This window comes from Camelus dromedarius, chromosome 11, assembly GCF_036321535.1.
Source record: "Camelus dromedarius isolate mCamDro1 chromosome 11, mCamDro1.pat, whole genome shotgun sequence".
Lineage (NCBI taxonomy): Eukaryota > Metazoa > Chordata > Mammalia > Artiodactyla > Camelidae > Camelus > Camelus dromedarius.
This window is the reverse complement of record NC_087446.1, coordinates 27,987,831-28,003,398: the sequence shown is the minus strand read 5'-3', so window position 1 is coordinate 28,003,398 and position 15,568 is coordinate 27,987,831. Positions and strand designations below refer to the sequence as shown.

The 15,568-nt window shown below is 38.3% G+C and overlaps 1 protein-coding gene and 1 long non-coding RNA gene across 2 annotated transcripts in view; one reads left to right on the top strand and one right to left on the bottom strand.

Annotated features, from left to right (window-relative positions):
* Positions 1 to 15,568, bottom strand: part of LOC105092215 (uncharacterized) — a 447,960-nt gene that overhangs the window by 232,468 nt on the left and 199,924 nt on the right. The window contains exon 3 of the long non-coding RNA XR_004140251.2: positions 4,246 to 4,323. This is a non-coding gene — a long non-coding RNA (uncharacterized LOC105092215). The remainder of the gene's footprint in view (positions 1 to 4,245; positions 4,324 to 15,568) is intronic.
* EPYC (epiphycan) overlaps positions 1 to 15,568 on the top strand; it is a 32,671-nt gene that overhangs the window by 8,877 nt on the left and 8,226 nt on the right. Inside the window, exon 2 of the mRNA XM_010983861.3 lies at positions 11,708 to 11,876. Within this exon, the coding sequence (XP_010982163.1) occupies positions 11,708 to 11,876 (169 nt within the window). The remainder of the gene's footprint in view (positions 1 to 11,707; positions 11,877 to 15,568) is intronic.

The window sequence follows — 15,568 nt, the reverse complement described above, 5'->3', positions numbered from 1 at the left end:
GAAGGTAGAAGAAATCTTGGTTTAACGTCATCCAGATGTTGGTCAGTTCATGCTCATTGTCTCTAGTCTGCAAAGTTTGAGCTCAAAAACAATTTGGAGAAACCTCCCACCTGGAGTTAAATTATGGCACTGTTTTACCACTATTAGAGGAGCTGTTCTCAAAGTGTCATCCTGAACCGGCAGCATCAGCATCACTTAGGAGCTGGTCAGGAAGGCAAACCTCAGGTCCCACTCCAGGGCTCAGGAGTCCTGGAGAAACCCTAGAAGGGGTCCTGGCCATCCATCAGTGATTTAACAAACCCTCCAGGTCACTCTGATGTATCTATGGTAAGAGCAGCACTGAACTAGAAAACATCCCCAAACTTAATGTCTCTTTTCTCAGAGTATCATTTGAGATATTTCTGTTTCTTTGTACAATTTTTAAATAGCCTGTCTCCTAGCACAGGTGACTGATGGCAGGCCTAATCGCCAGGTCTGCCTGAAGCTTCTTTTTCTTTATGCAAACACAAAGCCCTTGAATTCCCATTTTCCTGCTAAGCCCTGGGTTTCTGGTACCTGGTGCTGCTTTGACTGTGTGTTCTGTCAGGTGACAGGCTCTCTTGTAAGCAAAGATTTTTAGCCCAGGGTTTCTCCAGCCTGGAAGCTATGTGCCCCAGGGGCTTTTAGCCTTGCTTGTGCCGTGGAATTTAAGAAATCTGCCTCCCGGAGAGTTCCTGCCTCTTAGGCTTTTTGTTTCAGCTGGAGAATCAGCCTCAGCAGATTCCTAAACTGAAGATTCTGTTGTTTCTGAAGCCTGTGGCCCCTGGGAGGCTAGTAAAAAAACAATCCTTCTACCGTATTCTCATCCAGACTTTACTCAACATGTCAAAGTTCCAGGACTTAATTAGCATTTCTGTCTCTTATGTCCTATTCTGCAGAACAAATTTCTCCTCTAGCATGGTGGTTTCTCAACTTTGGCCATATATTTGAATCACCTCTCGAGTTTTAAAACATCCTACTGCGTAGCCCCCCCCCCCTCGACTATTAAAATGAGAATCTCTGCAGGTAGGACCCATGTATTTGACTTCCCTTAGCCATTTTTCCAGTGTGACTGTTACTATTTTTAGTTTAACCAGTTTAATGTGCTTTTTAATTTGGTTCCTTTACTTCTGTAGTACTGTGCTAATGAGAGCCTTCTCTTTTCTTTCTGGTTCAGACCTTTGTTTTTCAGATATAGTCTTCTAGATTTTTTTCTTGTAGCATCTTCCATAGAGACATTAAAAATCAATAAATTATAAATCTGACAAAAGTAACATTCTTCAAAGAAGTGTTTGGAAATCTTTACCTTGGATTTTCTAACCTTGAACATGTTCTCCCACCATATTAGTTTCTAACCCAGGTTTGGACTTGACCTGTTATTGTCCTGCCTAGCCTTTTTTTAAGATGCCTGATTTTCATTGGATCTTCCCTAATTCCACAAATTTCTCATTCTAACACTCCTAGGGCAAAGTACGGTAAAACTTGTCTTGAGTTTGCTAGGAACAGAGGCTTACGTTGTGTTTGTTTAGGCGCACACACACACACACACGAAATAATTCAAGAATTATTGCTTGGTAAGGTTGTCATCCACCAGGTTGTACAATTAATTGGCTTGTGATATCAGTGTACCCTATACGAGGTGCAGATAGGTGGGCCCCAAAGGATACTCACTGTCACATCATGCTGTTATTTTTGCTAACATTCAATGTGGGCTTTAATACAGTAAATGGTATGTATGCCAATATACATTAAATACTCCATTTCTTAACATATATAAGAAGAAAATAAATAAAATATATCTAAAAGACATTGAGGCTGGATCAATGTTTTTGTAAGGGTGTTCTCTCTGGAGTAGTGATATCAAAACTCTGATTAAAGACATAAATATGAAAGAAATCAAATCCAGGACATTTAAGATAAAAATCCACCCTAATAACTATGTTGAATCTATAACATACATAGAATGGTGACTGAAGGGGATGCATACATTTTGGTACTGAGATTATAAAGGAGGATCACAGGGTGAGATACTGCCACAGCCAGTTAACTACTACTCAGCCCCCTTCTCCTATTGGCAGGATGATTTTTGTCATGCTGGTGACGGTGAAGCCTTACGACAGACAACAAATTTAAAGATTCTGAACCCACGGAAGACAGCCCTCTCTTCACCTTATGCTGTTACAGAGCTGACTTACCTGGGGGCCTTTGTTCTGGTCTACAGTCACCAACAACCTTTCGATTATAATTAGGCCCCTAAGTGAGGCTACAGAGACTACAGAAAACATATTGGTGGCCATAAGAGGGTTCAGGTTAGCATTCTGGTTTAGTACAGTTTTTTGAATTTGTTTAAACTGATTCTCACCCTAAGAGATAAAGTCAAACTTCTAACTTTGTAAGATTTTGCAATATTTTACCACTGATACTGAATAGGAGAAAACAAGTTTAGTGTAATGATTATTTTGAAGGCAGTTGGCTATTAGCTGCTCCTCCGTGGGACATCCTCTGTAAATGCACATGTTTTCCTATTTAAAATGACTATAGTTACCCTCTGGTAATATACACACCGTCATCATCATCACCATCATCACTATCATCACGAGTGAACAGCAGTTGTATGCACAGAAGTTCTACATATTGAAAGGCATAGCTTGTGCATGCATGACTGGGACATTGTGCTGTGTATCCGAAATTGATACATTATAACTGATGGTACTTCAATTAAAAATAAATAAATAAATAAGAATTTTAAAAAGCCATAGTTCATTATACTTTGTGTCTCAATAAAGTCTGTGTTAGAAGGAACAATTTGCTTTGTTAGGATGGGAAAGATTAAAACTTAAAAAAAAAATACTAAATTACTCCATCATAAAATAAAGAGCTGAGTTTGAAAGGTTCCAAGCATCTTGGTTTTCAGTCCAACTTCTTTGTTTTCAATTACTGTGATTGACTCTCTCCACCTCCTCCCATCCTCATGAGATTACTGATTTCAGCTCACACCAAATTGTCCTTCTGGCATCCTTACTTGGGGAACAGGGGCAGTAAGGGGAAAGGGAACACGAACTGACTTTGCTATTAGATAGTGTTTCTAAAGCCTTTGCCAAAATTCCCTACCAGTAATATTTGGAGACATTCAGTTAGGGTTAGAGAATACATTTTGTGAGAAGTAAGATATTGGACACCTATTAAGTTTCTGGAGCCTAAGGGGATGATGGTGAATGGAGTCCTGAATAAACTGGGATAAAACTGAAGTAAAAAATCTTTCTGGCAAGTAAAAGTGAAATATTGCCATTTTCTGACAAAAAGAAAAGGAAATGAGAAAATAAACACGTGAACAAAGAAAAAAACGCTAAGGTCCCAAAAGAGACACAGACTAGAAAGGGTATGATTAAATGAAACCTTCAGATCACCAGTTCTTGTTTCTTTTAAATTGAATTTTACACTTAAACATTGCATTGGATACAAAGAAGCATTACCATTTAGGGGTATGGATCTACGAGGAATAACCATAAATTAGGATAGATTTTTAAAAACGAAGAAAACATGTACATGTTTTCAGAAATAATATCCCAGCAAGTCAACATCAAATGCTATGATGATTATGATGACTACTATGTTGATATAAACAAAAGCCATTGACTACTTTTGATTTTGACTTGCATATACTCATTCATTATATAGATTTATTAATTTTGACTTAAGTTAATAAAAACTGAGATTTAAAAAATAAATGAATTAAAATAATGGTGAATTCACTAAATGCAGTAATATATTTCAGTAAGTACTATACCAAATAACCAAGATCAAAAAACAGTTGTTTGTAAAAAAGAAATTAGAGGGGATAGACAAAAAATGTGCTTGTATTTTTTTCCTGATGTCAATGATGTCAATGCTAGGTAAATCAACTCCAAAAATATTAAAAATTGTCCCATCAGTATAATTAGGAAACGGATAAGAAAACAAATTGAAAAGGTCTATATTAGGGCAACTTACGTTAGTAGCTGTAACAAACAATTCAAAATCCCGATGGCTTAATGCAGTAAAAATTTATATCTTGCTGACATGAATACCCAGTTCAGGTCAACAGGTTTACTGTCTCCCAAGTTGTTATTCAGGGATTCAGATATCTTTTATGCTAGAACATCACCATCCTCACCTTTGGACTTCAAGGTCATGGCAGATCTTCTGTTGACAGATTGAAGAGAAAGAATGTGGAGAAAGTGTACTTACGCTTTGCTGATTTAGACCAGATGCTGCACAAAACTTCCTCTTCCAATCAGTTGGCAAGAACTATCCACGTGACCCGACCTAGAATCAAAGAAAGTGGAAAATGTATTTTAGCTGAATGCTCAAGAAGAAAATGAAAGAGTTTGGTGAATATATGAAATTGTCTTAGCCATCATGTTTAACCTGGCTAAAGCTTAATTCTACATAATATTTATTTCTCACAACAGTAATAAAAATTGTAATAAATGCTGTTTGAATTTTACAATCTACCCACATCAATGTTATATGATTTTTTTTTTTAATACTTGTCAATTTCAGGGAACAGGATGACTGCCAAGCACTCCCACAGGGCAACATGGCCTTGATATGGTCTTCAGGCTTCAGATTCAGCAGCTGACTAACGTAATCAGTCATGGTCAAATCAGACTGTAGGTTGATGAATGACACCAAGAAAAAATCATGAGGCTTAAAATATGTACAAGAAAGTCCATTTATGAATGTGAATATTAAGTCATTTCCAGTGATGATAATGCTCACTTTTTCGATCTAGAGCCCCTTTCTCAGATTTTCTTTTTTGGCTGAGTACAGGTTCAGTGTTAAGGAAGTTGTGTTGTTCTGTGGCAGTATTAGTAAGATTCTAATCCTGGCCTTCCTACATAGAAGCTGTGTGATCGCAAGCAATTTATTTAGCCCTCCCTGCTTCCATCCTCAGTTTACAAATCTATTAAATGTACACAATTATTATACCTTCTACAGAAGGTTGTTCTGAAAATTACATGCAAATCAATGAAAATCTCTTAAGTTTCTCACATGTAGTGAGTATTCCAACCATGCCAGTTATTTTCACCCAGCCCGTGATGAGATCCAGGAAAACCTCTCCTCTCCATGACAGAAATGATCTCTTTAGTGACTATTACTTATGTTCAACAAATTTAATACTTCCTCCAAACAATGCTGGCTACAATAACATACTATTCTTCCTTGAATTTGATTTTTCTAGACCGCAATCTTCTTCAGTTTACTTTTTCTTTCTTTAACTATATTATCATCACTAATATCATCAAGAGTCTGATAGAAGAAGCTGCTCCCAAGGGCTTGGGAGGAATGGCCTCTTCTCATTGTGCATTTTTAAGATCAGTCCTACATCATAAGAATAATCTAAAGTAACTTCGGTTTCTTGGGTTGGAGACCTCACTGTGACTCTATCCTTCACCCTATTTATATAGAAAAATCTGTAGTTTTTTCTGTTCCAATGGAAACAATTACATCTTCATTCTTGGATGAACATCAAAGAGTCAACAAGGATCTCAGTATCTATACATGCTTTTACATTTCTCTTCCTTCAGGGCTTTACTGTACTGCCCTGTTTCCCAACTGCACATACAAAGAAAAGATTAGTAAAGTTTCCCATCTCTGCCTAAGTTGAGGTGTTAAAACTATAGGAAGTACACTTGAGATAAAGAAGATGTGAAGAAAGATAGAGGAAACTTTCAGGACTGGTTATTAATTGACCTCTTAGAGCTAACACGTACTCAGGCAGGGTCATTACAGTCCCAAAATCCAGGTAGCATCATTTACGTAGAGTACCAAATGAAGAGTGCCTTTAGGAATTCTGCAATGCAGTGGCTCTCACTCTGAGCATTTAATTTCAACTTTCCCTTAAATATAGAACCAACACCCTTCGATCAGCAGCAGATTCAAAACCAGTGTCATCAAGTGAATTCAGAGCACATTTTCTTTCATTTCCTTTCACAATATGTTTGCACCTACAGTGAATGAAAGTCCATTGGCAGATGTGGAGATGTCTGAGCCATTAATTACTGTAATCTCTTTTACATTTGCTCTCATGTATTTTTAGTATGTTGAAATATTTTCTTATTCTGATATTCAAAATAAACCTTTAAAGTATCAAAAATGCCATTGTTTACTAATTCAACAGTACTTATCAAGAGGCCTACTAATTGCTAGGTACATTGGGAATATAATGATTAAAAATGGTATTAACCCTCATGGGAAAATAGATTTTAGTCAATATTCACATATACACCATAAAAACCTGTACCAGTTATCTTGTACTGTGTGACAAACAGTACCAAATTTTGGTGGCTTAAAACACCCATTTATTTAGTTCACAACTTCATAATTGAGCAACTTGGGCTGTGCTACGCTTTCAGTTTGCCCTGGGCTCACACTCATGTTCCTTCAAAACCAGCTGCTGGGTTGGTTCAGGGCTGGCTGGCCTAGGTTGAGCTCAGCTTATGTGGCTTTCCTCTACTCTGTGTGCTCTTTCAACAGGCTCGTGCCGGCTTGTTTATATGGTGCCTGCGAAGGGCTCCTAGGGAGTAAATGAAAACCTGCAACGTTTCTGGGGAACTACCCTCAAAACTGGCACAACGTCAATACATTCTGTTGACTAAAACGAATCAGAAGGCCAGTCTAAATTCAAAATTCAAGGAATAAGAAATTAGCATCTACTTTTTGATTGTAGGAGTTGAAAAGTCATGTTGCAAAGGATCTAAGGAAGGGAATAACTGCAACAATTAAAAAACAAAACTACCAGAAATTCAATGGTGGATGTGCCAATAGAAGTATACAAAGTTCTGAGGGCCACCAAACATGTTTGTCTAAGTTTCATTTATCATGAGATGTGTCCTCGAGGAAGTAAGACTTGAACTAGATATAAGAGACAGATAAGTAGTTGCAAGAAACTTGGGGAGGTGTTGGATATCTCTATTATTTTGAATGTAGTGATGGCATCACAGATGTTTGCATACGTCCAAACTTACCAAATTGTACACATTAAATATGTGAGGTTCTTTGTATATCAATTATACTTTCAATAAAGTTGTTAAAAATCAAATAAGGGAAAAGAGATGAGGAGTGGAGGGAGTTCCAGGCAGAACGACCAGTGCATGCAAATGTCCTTGTAGAAGAAGGAGCACAGAGAGTATAAGGAACTAAAGACTGCCAGTGCTCATAGGGCACAACTGGCAGGAGAGGGAGGAAGGGGACATTGGGAGGGCAAACCATGCAGGACTCTGTGAGTCAAAGAGTTTTACATTCATGTTAATAATAACAACAAACATTTCCATAGCACTTACTATGTATCTGACATTATTCTAGGAGTTTCACATGTATTAATGTCCTCCTTCTAACACTATTTATTTATAATAATATTTATATCAGGATTTTACAAATAGATGTTCAGGGACGTAACATAACCTGCCCAAGGTCTCACAGCTAGGCTAGATTCAAACTCATCTAGGCTGGACCCTTCCTCTTAATCAATATGTGACAGTGTTTCTGCTAGGCCATTGTTCCTGTGGTTACCAAGAGCAACAAAAAGCCACTGAGGGATTAAGACAGGCCAATTTTGCATTTTTAAGAGTTTATTCTCACTGCAGGGTGAATATATAGTAGAGGAGATCCCAGCTTCCTGTAAGTAGACTATTTCTTTATTCCAGGCAAGAGAACATAGTAACTTAGATTATGGTGATGGTAGTAGACAGGGAGGAAAAATCATGGTATTGATAGATGTTTAGAGAATATTAGTGACAGGTAAAATGGACAGTTGATCATAACTTAAAAGTAATGCTTGGCTCAGATATTTAGTCTGGTTGATGAGATAAAGACTGGCGAACCTTATGTAATTTATAAGTTCACTCATTCAGTTAGTGATCCTTTCATTCACTCATAAAGGTAGGCATCAAATCTGAGTAACCTGAATTCTTTCACAGCATTCTTTCCATCACACATATATTACATTTTCACTGAGTTCCTCATTGGAAACTTAGTGCAGATTAAGTGCAGAGATTAAGAATTATTAAAACATCAAAACCCAAAATACATTAAGTTTCATTAATTTAAACACAATGCTTAATGGCAAATGGTTTGTGACCATCCTGAACAGGTAATATCAGCATGTTCAACAAGAAGTCTCTGCCGAAGGGTTTCAGTGGCAAATGAGACGACCAGGAAGAAGTGTGACTGCTGTTTCTGAACACACTCATTTTTCATACCTTCACTCTGAAACTAAGACAAATAAATTAAGCAGGATTAATGACAGTAATATGGTTGTATAGATCACTTAGATGTGCTTTTTGTTAAGGGACAAATGGATTTGATTAAAATTATCTTTAACCAAATGTTATTGTCACTTAAAATGGTGCTGAGTACTTTTACAGAAAGACTCTTCTATGGACAACTCTGTTGATTATCGGAGAATGAGTCTCAAATCTTTTGCAGTATTGTTAATAACAAAGTAAATATTACCGATGAAAGTCTGAGTACACAGACTCTGGTACCAGAAATGTAACTGAACCACTTTCTATAAGAGTTCTTCTTTTTCCAACAAGCAGAAATTTTGTCTAAGACATCTCAGGGTCATTTCAGCCCCCCTTTCCCTGAGACTGCGTGGAGGTGTTGAGTTGTTTACATGGAATTAAGGCCATGCCAGGTGTGGAGGCTGAGGCAAGGCTGAGGACTCCCCTTGGCACTATTATCTCTCCAGCCTGACATCTGCTGAGACCTTACTCTACCCAGATCATTGCCTGTAGGCTATGAACTTGCCATCTCTGGTAGAGATGTACCTCCTTCATGGACATGCAAGGTACTCTAAACACAGTCTACCATGGCACCAGTTATCTACAGTTCCAAGGCCAGTAAGCAAGATACTACACATAGACAACCAACCAACTCCAAGATGTACCCTGCTGGTACTAGGTCAACAAGCTAAAGCAAATGCAGCAGTGACAAAGCTCAAGGTCATATGTGGGACTTACCCTGCATTGTGTTTTTAAACTTTATGGAAATATAATGAACTGATTAAAAATTCAGTTGAGTAGGGAGCAAGTCAGAGTAAAATAAGGAGGTAAAAAGAAAAAGAATGGAGAAAAACTCCAAAAGAGTGAATATTTATACCAGAGGCTCAGTTATATTTGCATTTAAGTGTTACCAATTGTAGCCTAAGGAAGCAGGGGTGGGGGGGTGCAGGGGGTGGGCGCGCATGGCAGGGATGTTTTCTGGCCACTTGTGTTCACTCCCAAATTTAGGTTTCTGCAGCATAAGCGTAAAAGTCTGCTGCATGGAGAGCCAGGTGGTCACGTTTCCCTGGCCTCGTTTCTCTGCACGCATTGCCTCACAACTTCATGTCACAGTATGAACATTGCTAAAGAGGGAAAGAAGACAGAAGCCTAAATCACTTCTATCTGATGGTGAGAATAAAGGTGTCTGCAATGCCAAAGGCTCTCCAGGCACAGGACTTGGAGGTTACAGTTCTGCAATTCTGCTGAACTGAAAAGGCATTCCTTTTCCTTGGTCTTAAAAGTTGTTCAACGTTCACATTTTATTAGCAAGTAAGCATGGACAAAACAGTTTTTGATAAACACAAAAGCTGTCTTGCCTCATTATACTGACAACAAGTGAGATCTTACAGCTTCACATCAAATCAGTGGAAAAACAATTATCTGTAAGGAGTATGTGCAAACGTTTTTCCTACAAAGCTACAGATTCAAGGCAACGTGTCTGGAATGTGTTTCTCCCTTTAGGCTGCCTCCATTTCATGAAACATCTGTCTCAATTTCCGCTCTTCCTGGAGCCTCCTTTTGGTCTCTGCAAATCCATTCCTTCTGAATCTGCCTCCTTCTGACCCTGCAGATGGAAACCTTATGTCTCTCTGTTTAAGGAAATGTGCCCAATCTTCTGAAGCAGAGATTTCTGGACAGGTTTTAGAATACCTTCATGGATGGCTTTCTAGTGCACCAAATACATATAATTTGCTTTTGGTTTGCTTTCATGCTTTAAATGCATTAAAGTAGGCACTAATATATTCTTTGGTATTTCTTAGCAAAATCTCTAAAATTAAACTTAGAGCTGCGAATTAGATGCATTTTGGACAGCAAATTTTAAAATTACATTCAAGAAGTGCTTGTTGATCACCTATTACGCTACAGCCTTGAGGTACAGAGATAAAAGGCATCACTCAAGGTGTATATCAAGTAGGCTCGTATTGGCAGAAAACTGATGGAACAAATACCCTACAACGTAGGAAGGGCTGAAATGGAGAAACTACAGAACGGAAGGAGACACAGGTCAGCAAAGTGAACTGACAAAAGAAAGTTCAGTGCTCCTTTGAAAGGGTAACTTTCATTTGTGAAGCCATGTATTCAAATGTTATCAAAGTGACATTAAATTATAAGTCAATCTTCAAATCTTACGGTTATCTTAGACATCTATCTAAGATATTCAGAAAACATCTGACTTAATTATGCATTTATTTTTTACATGAAAGTAATAGCTTACATATCATTTTGACATTAAATAAGTTAGAGTTATTTGTGTGTTTTTTTGCTTGTTTAATGAAAGCAAGTCAAGAACGTGGAAAGAATCCAGAAGCTCTATCAAGGGGATAAAGGGAGAACTGGGGAATTCTGAGATGCCATGAGGAAATTAGGCCCCAGAGGGTGGTTCCTGCATGCTGACAACCAATTGTCTTAAGCAGATTTCCTGCCCAAGGTTACAAAAGGTTGTCAGGGAAGCAGGTGTAGGGAGGTAGGTGTTTATTAAATGGTACAAAGGAATAGATTTTGAGACGAGGGAAGGAAGTTCAGAGTATGTGGTTTTTCTAAATGCAGTGCTCTCAGAAGCAACAGCTCATTACTTAAAATATGCAAGTAAGAAGAGAAAAGCAAGTGTAATCTAAAACAAAATCCCTGAAAAAAATCTGTATTTTTTTCAATTCTATAAAAGTGTTTCCTATTGTCAAAGCTCTCAAAAATGTCAATTTTAACATACCCAAATCTTGCTGGTAATACTTGCTATTCAGATAACAGTGAAAATACATGAGAAATGGTGTATCATAATCAAATTGTGTAGTTTTCACGGTTCCATGTATTTTATTTTAGTATAAAGGATATTTTTTCACTAAAAAGACAACTGGAGACCTGTAAGTCTTTGTAAAGGGACAGAATATTTAAATCTAGAAAGCCAAGAATTAAAAGGACTGGAAAATACGCATCAATTCCATATTGGTTATTGTCTTCAAGGAGAGTAGAATTTTGGCTGCAGGGTGAAGGGGGTTTTTGGGTTTCACTCTGCACACTTCTGGATTAATTTGAACCTTTGACAATAATAATGCCTTCTTGCAATGCTGTGTATTTAGAATACAATAAATGAGGTTTTTTTAAACCTATGACATAAACACGTAAAAGCGTTTAAAAGAGCAAGACCAAAGGGGGGAAAAAGGCACTGGAAACTATTACTAAGATTTGAGAAACAAAGTTAATTAAAAACAACAACACTAACTAGAACCACATGTGGCCTCCCAGGCAAGCCACATCATACTGTGTTGAACTTGGAACACGAGCAGCCTCTTGTGGCAAAGATAGACATAATTTAAATCTGTGTCCCTGACACAGAGGGCGATGGAAAAGGCTGCCTGCCTGAGGAAATTCTGCTTCTTTTTCAGATTCAAAAAGCGACAGTGATGCCTTCGGAGAACAGAGAGCTCCTCACCCCGCCCCCACAGCCAGAGGAGGCTGAAGAGGAGGAGGAGGAGTCCACCCCTAGGCTGATCGATGGCTCTTCCCCTCAGGAGCCGGAATTCACAGGGGTTCTGGGCCCACACACCAATGAAGGTCAGGTCCATCAAGGCAGAATTGTAATGACTCCCGTTTGTTCATCCCTCAAAACTGCCAAGCTCCAACTCCGCAGGGAAAGCCATGTGACCCACAGAGAAAGCTTTGCAATAGGCTAGGTTTGAAGCAGAAGATTCTGTATTAAAATAATCAGGCTGTTTAAATAATTCAGTGTTGGCATGATGGAAATTTTCAAACAACAAAAGATTCTGGATGAAAATATTTGTCTGGCATGATTACCCAAAAGTTTTGTGGTGGAATGCATTTCTAGAACAAAGGATATACTATTAGCAAGGTCAGTGTCTGAGAGATCAGGCTATGGCAGTTCGAAGTGATAAAGTGATGGATGATGATGATGATGATGATGATGGTAGTAATGGTAATTGTGTTGACTAAGCATGTACATTCTGTGGGCCATTAACACTCAGCACTTCACATCATCTCATCTGACGATCACAACCTCTGTGAAGGTATTAGTACTAATTTTTTAAATGATTACCAAAGAAACTGGCTTAGGAAGCGTAGGAACTGCCAGGGATCATGAAGCTCTTCGTTTCACATAGTGGGTTTGAAGCAACCCTGTCAAATCCTTGTCTGTGTGCTTACCGGAAAACAGGCCTCTTTTCATTCAGTCTTAGGAAGCAACAGAGACAGGAAAAGAGAAGATAGTGTTCCATAACTTTGGACTTCATCTTGTGGGACCTGAAGGTGATCTAAACCAGAGCCTTTTAGTTCATGAGAAGGAATTCCTGGTGCTAAACATGATTCTATGATTTGCCTGTATTTCTTGTTAGAACTTGTCCATGTCAACCTTGGGGGTATTCACGTGGACTCACACCAGAATACGTATACACACACACAGAATGGCATGATGTGGGGGTTACAGGAAAAATGAACAGAGTTCCCAACACAAACGTTTAGTTAGTATCCATTGTCTCTGTACTGTAAGTTCTGGAGATACACACTTGTCTTAAAAGGACTGCTGTTTTCACAGACATGTTCATCTAGGACAGGGAGACAAACACAGAAACCACCTTAGGGGCAAGAATGTGTTACAGGTAATGGAAGAAAAGTCTCTACAGAACATACGGGGAGAACACAGGAGAGGAAAGAGCATTCAAAGCCCAGCTTTGAGACTGCTGGATAGACAGTCTTGAGCAAGGCAGCCAATATTTTCTTGCCTTTGTTTCTCATCTAAAAATGAGATAATAAATGACAGATCTTACCTCATAGAGTTGTTGTAAGGGTTAAGTGAATGAATTTAGTGCCTGGCCCACAGTGAACATAATAAATGTTATTCTTATTATTCTATTGTTGATAGAAGAGTGTATTTTTTTAAACTCAACAAAATTTTCAGTGTACAGTCCAGTACTGTTAACTAAGGCACTGTGTTGTAAGCAGATCTCTGGAACTTAATTTATTTCACAGAACTGAAACTTTATACCCGTTGAACAACTGTCTATTTCTACCTCTCCCTTCTTTGCTTACCACCAATCTACTCGCTGCTTCTTGGAGTTTTTAACTGTTCACCAATAAGCAGTGTAAAAAGTTGTCTTTTGTGAAACACTGCCTATACGCCAGACCACTAAAGTGTTTTATGTACTGTAACTCTTCGAAGAGACACCACAACACTAAGTACACACTAGTTATTATTATCTTCACTTCATAAGTAGGAAAACTAAAATTCCAACATACTATAAAAGTTGCCCAAGATCATGGAGTACCGGTACGAAGTGGTGCTGGAATGAAAACAGAGGCCACTAAATCCTGTCCTTAATGAACACATCGTATTCTTTCCACACAGTCAACTTTCTTTGGGTAGTAGGACGCTCTACAGACCGAACCAGGGGGATACACACACAATGAGAAAGTCCTCAAAATAACATCTCTAGAATAGCACTTAAAGTAATTTCAGATCCTTCAGAAGTGGCATCGTTACCTGTACTTGGGGTCTTTCAGCTGAGCCAGGAACAACAGAAAAGCAGAATGCCCAATCTGTTTAAAAGCTTTAGCTAAAATTATGGCTCAATAATGTCAGTTTTGAAACCATATTAAAAAAAAAAACTGTGACTTTAAAAAAGTTTGAGTCTGAGGATGAGTAATGAAGTTAAAATTTTAATTGACATTTTAATTTCCAGAGAAGTACTGCCAGAAATTCTAAACATTAAAATTAAAGTTAAATCTTATAAATTCATTAAAGTCAAATAGTTTGGAAATATTGAGAACATTAAAATTCAAAGTATTAACTTTTACTATGAATACCAATTTCTAAAAATAATATTCCAAAGCCATATAAAGTAGGCTTGAATTTTGAATGGAAAAACTAGAATTAAATTATAACTAGGGTGAATATATATAATTACCCTAAGCAACTATTGCTAAATTAGCACAACCATGAATATACAGAAAATCAAATGTCTTACTTTATAAAAATTTTATGCTAAGTGGCAGATACTGATGTATAACATTGGAGAAATTAGCAAGGATTAAATACTTTACAGTTCCCTCTTAAATTTTTTCCCCTAGATTTCCACTCCTGAAGTAGTTTTCATTCCAGAAGTTGCTTTGGTAAATGACTTTTCTATTTAATGATAGCAATAAGACCTTAGTAGGTGCCTTACTAGATCTTGATCACAGACCAGAAATGGATTCTTCAACAAAGGCAACCAAATGTCCCAGTTTGCCTAGAAGTGAGGAGATCCAGAGAGGGGACTTTCAGTGCTAAAACCAGGAAAGTCTAAGCTAAAAGGGGATGAATTGATCACTGAGCAATCCTAAGACAGTTCTTCCATCACGTTCTTCTGTCTCTCATGGCTATTTCACTTTCTCCATCTATCTCATATCTCAGAACCCTTCTTTCCTCCTCAAGCTGATCAGAGAGCTTAGAAATCACAAAGACGATGAGATTTTCCAGTCAGCAGCTCTTTGTCTTTCTGTCTTCAGATGTATAATCTACCTGCACCTACATCCATGCACCTAAACCCCCTCCTCCTATTACTACAGAGGAACAGTCTCTCCTCCCATATGTGGGATCCTTCCTCCTGTGTTTTGAGTCCCATTTCCTGCTGCCCTCTCGGGATCCTTTTTATAGTCAGCCTCTCCTCCATTGGATCCTTTGCTTCAAATCTCTCTCACTTTAGTCCATTTTCCTCAACACATACACCACAAACGTATCTTCTTATAGTTATCATCCTCTCTCTCGCCTCTTTCTTGAAGTCAGATATCTCAACAGCATTGTCTCTATGTGCTGTAACTATTTCCTCAGCTCCAGGTTTCTCCTTCAGTGACTGTATACTGGCTTCCAACCTCAGCCCTCCACAGCTCTTACTGATGCCTCCCATAATCACCACAGTAACCAAACCAAGAGAGATGTTTCAGCCCTTAACTTACCTGACATCTCAGCAGCCTTAAACTGTTTTCTATTCCTGTTCCTTCTGGTATCTCTCCACTTGGCCTCCATAATACTGCCCATCCTGTTGTCCTCCTTTCTTCCTGCCCACTACTTCTCTGTCTCCCTTGGAAGCTTACTGTCTTCTACATGACCAATACGCAGAGAGTGAAGGAGGGGTAGGTGTGCGCGTGCAGACACGCATGCCAGTGTATCATAGAGAAAACTAGATTAATATGCTGCGATAGACTCCAGCCTGACAAATATCTTTTGGATCTGTTGCCTCTTCTATTACCATTAACCT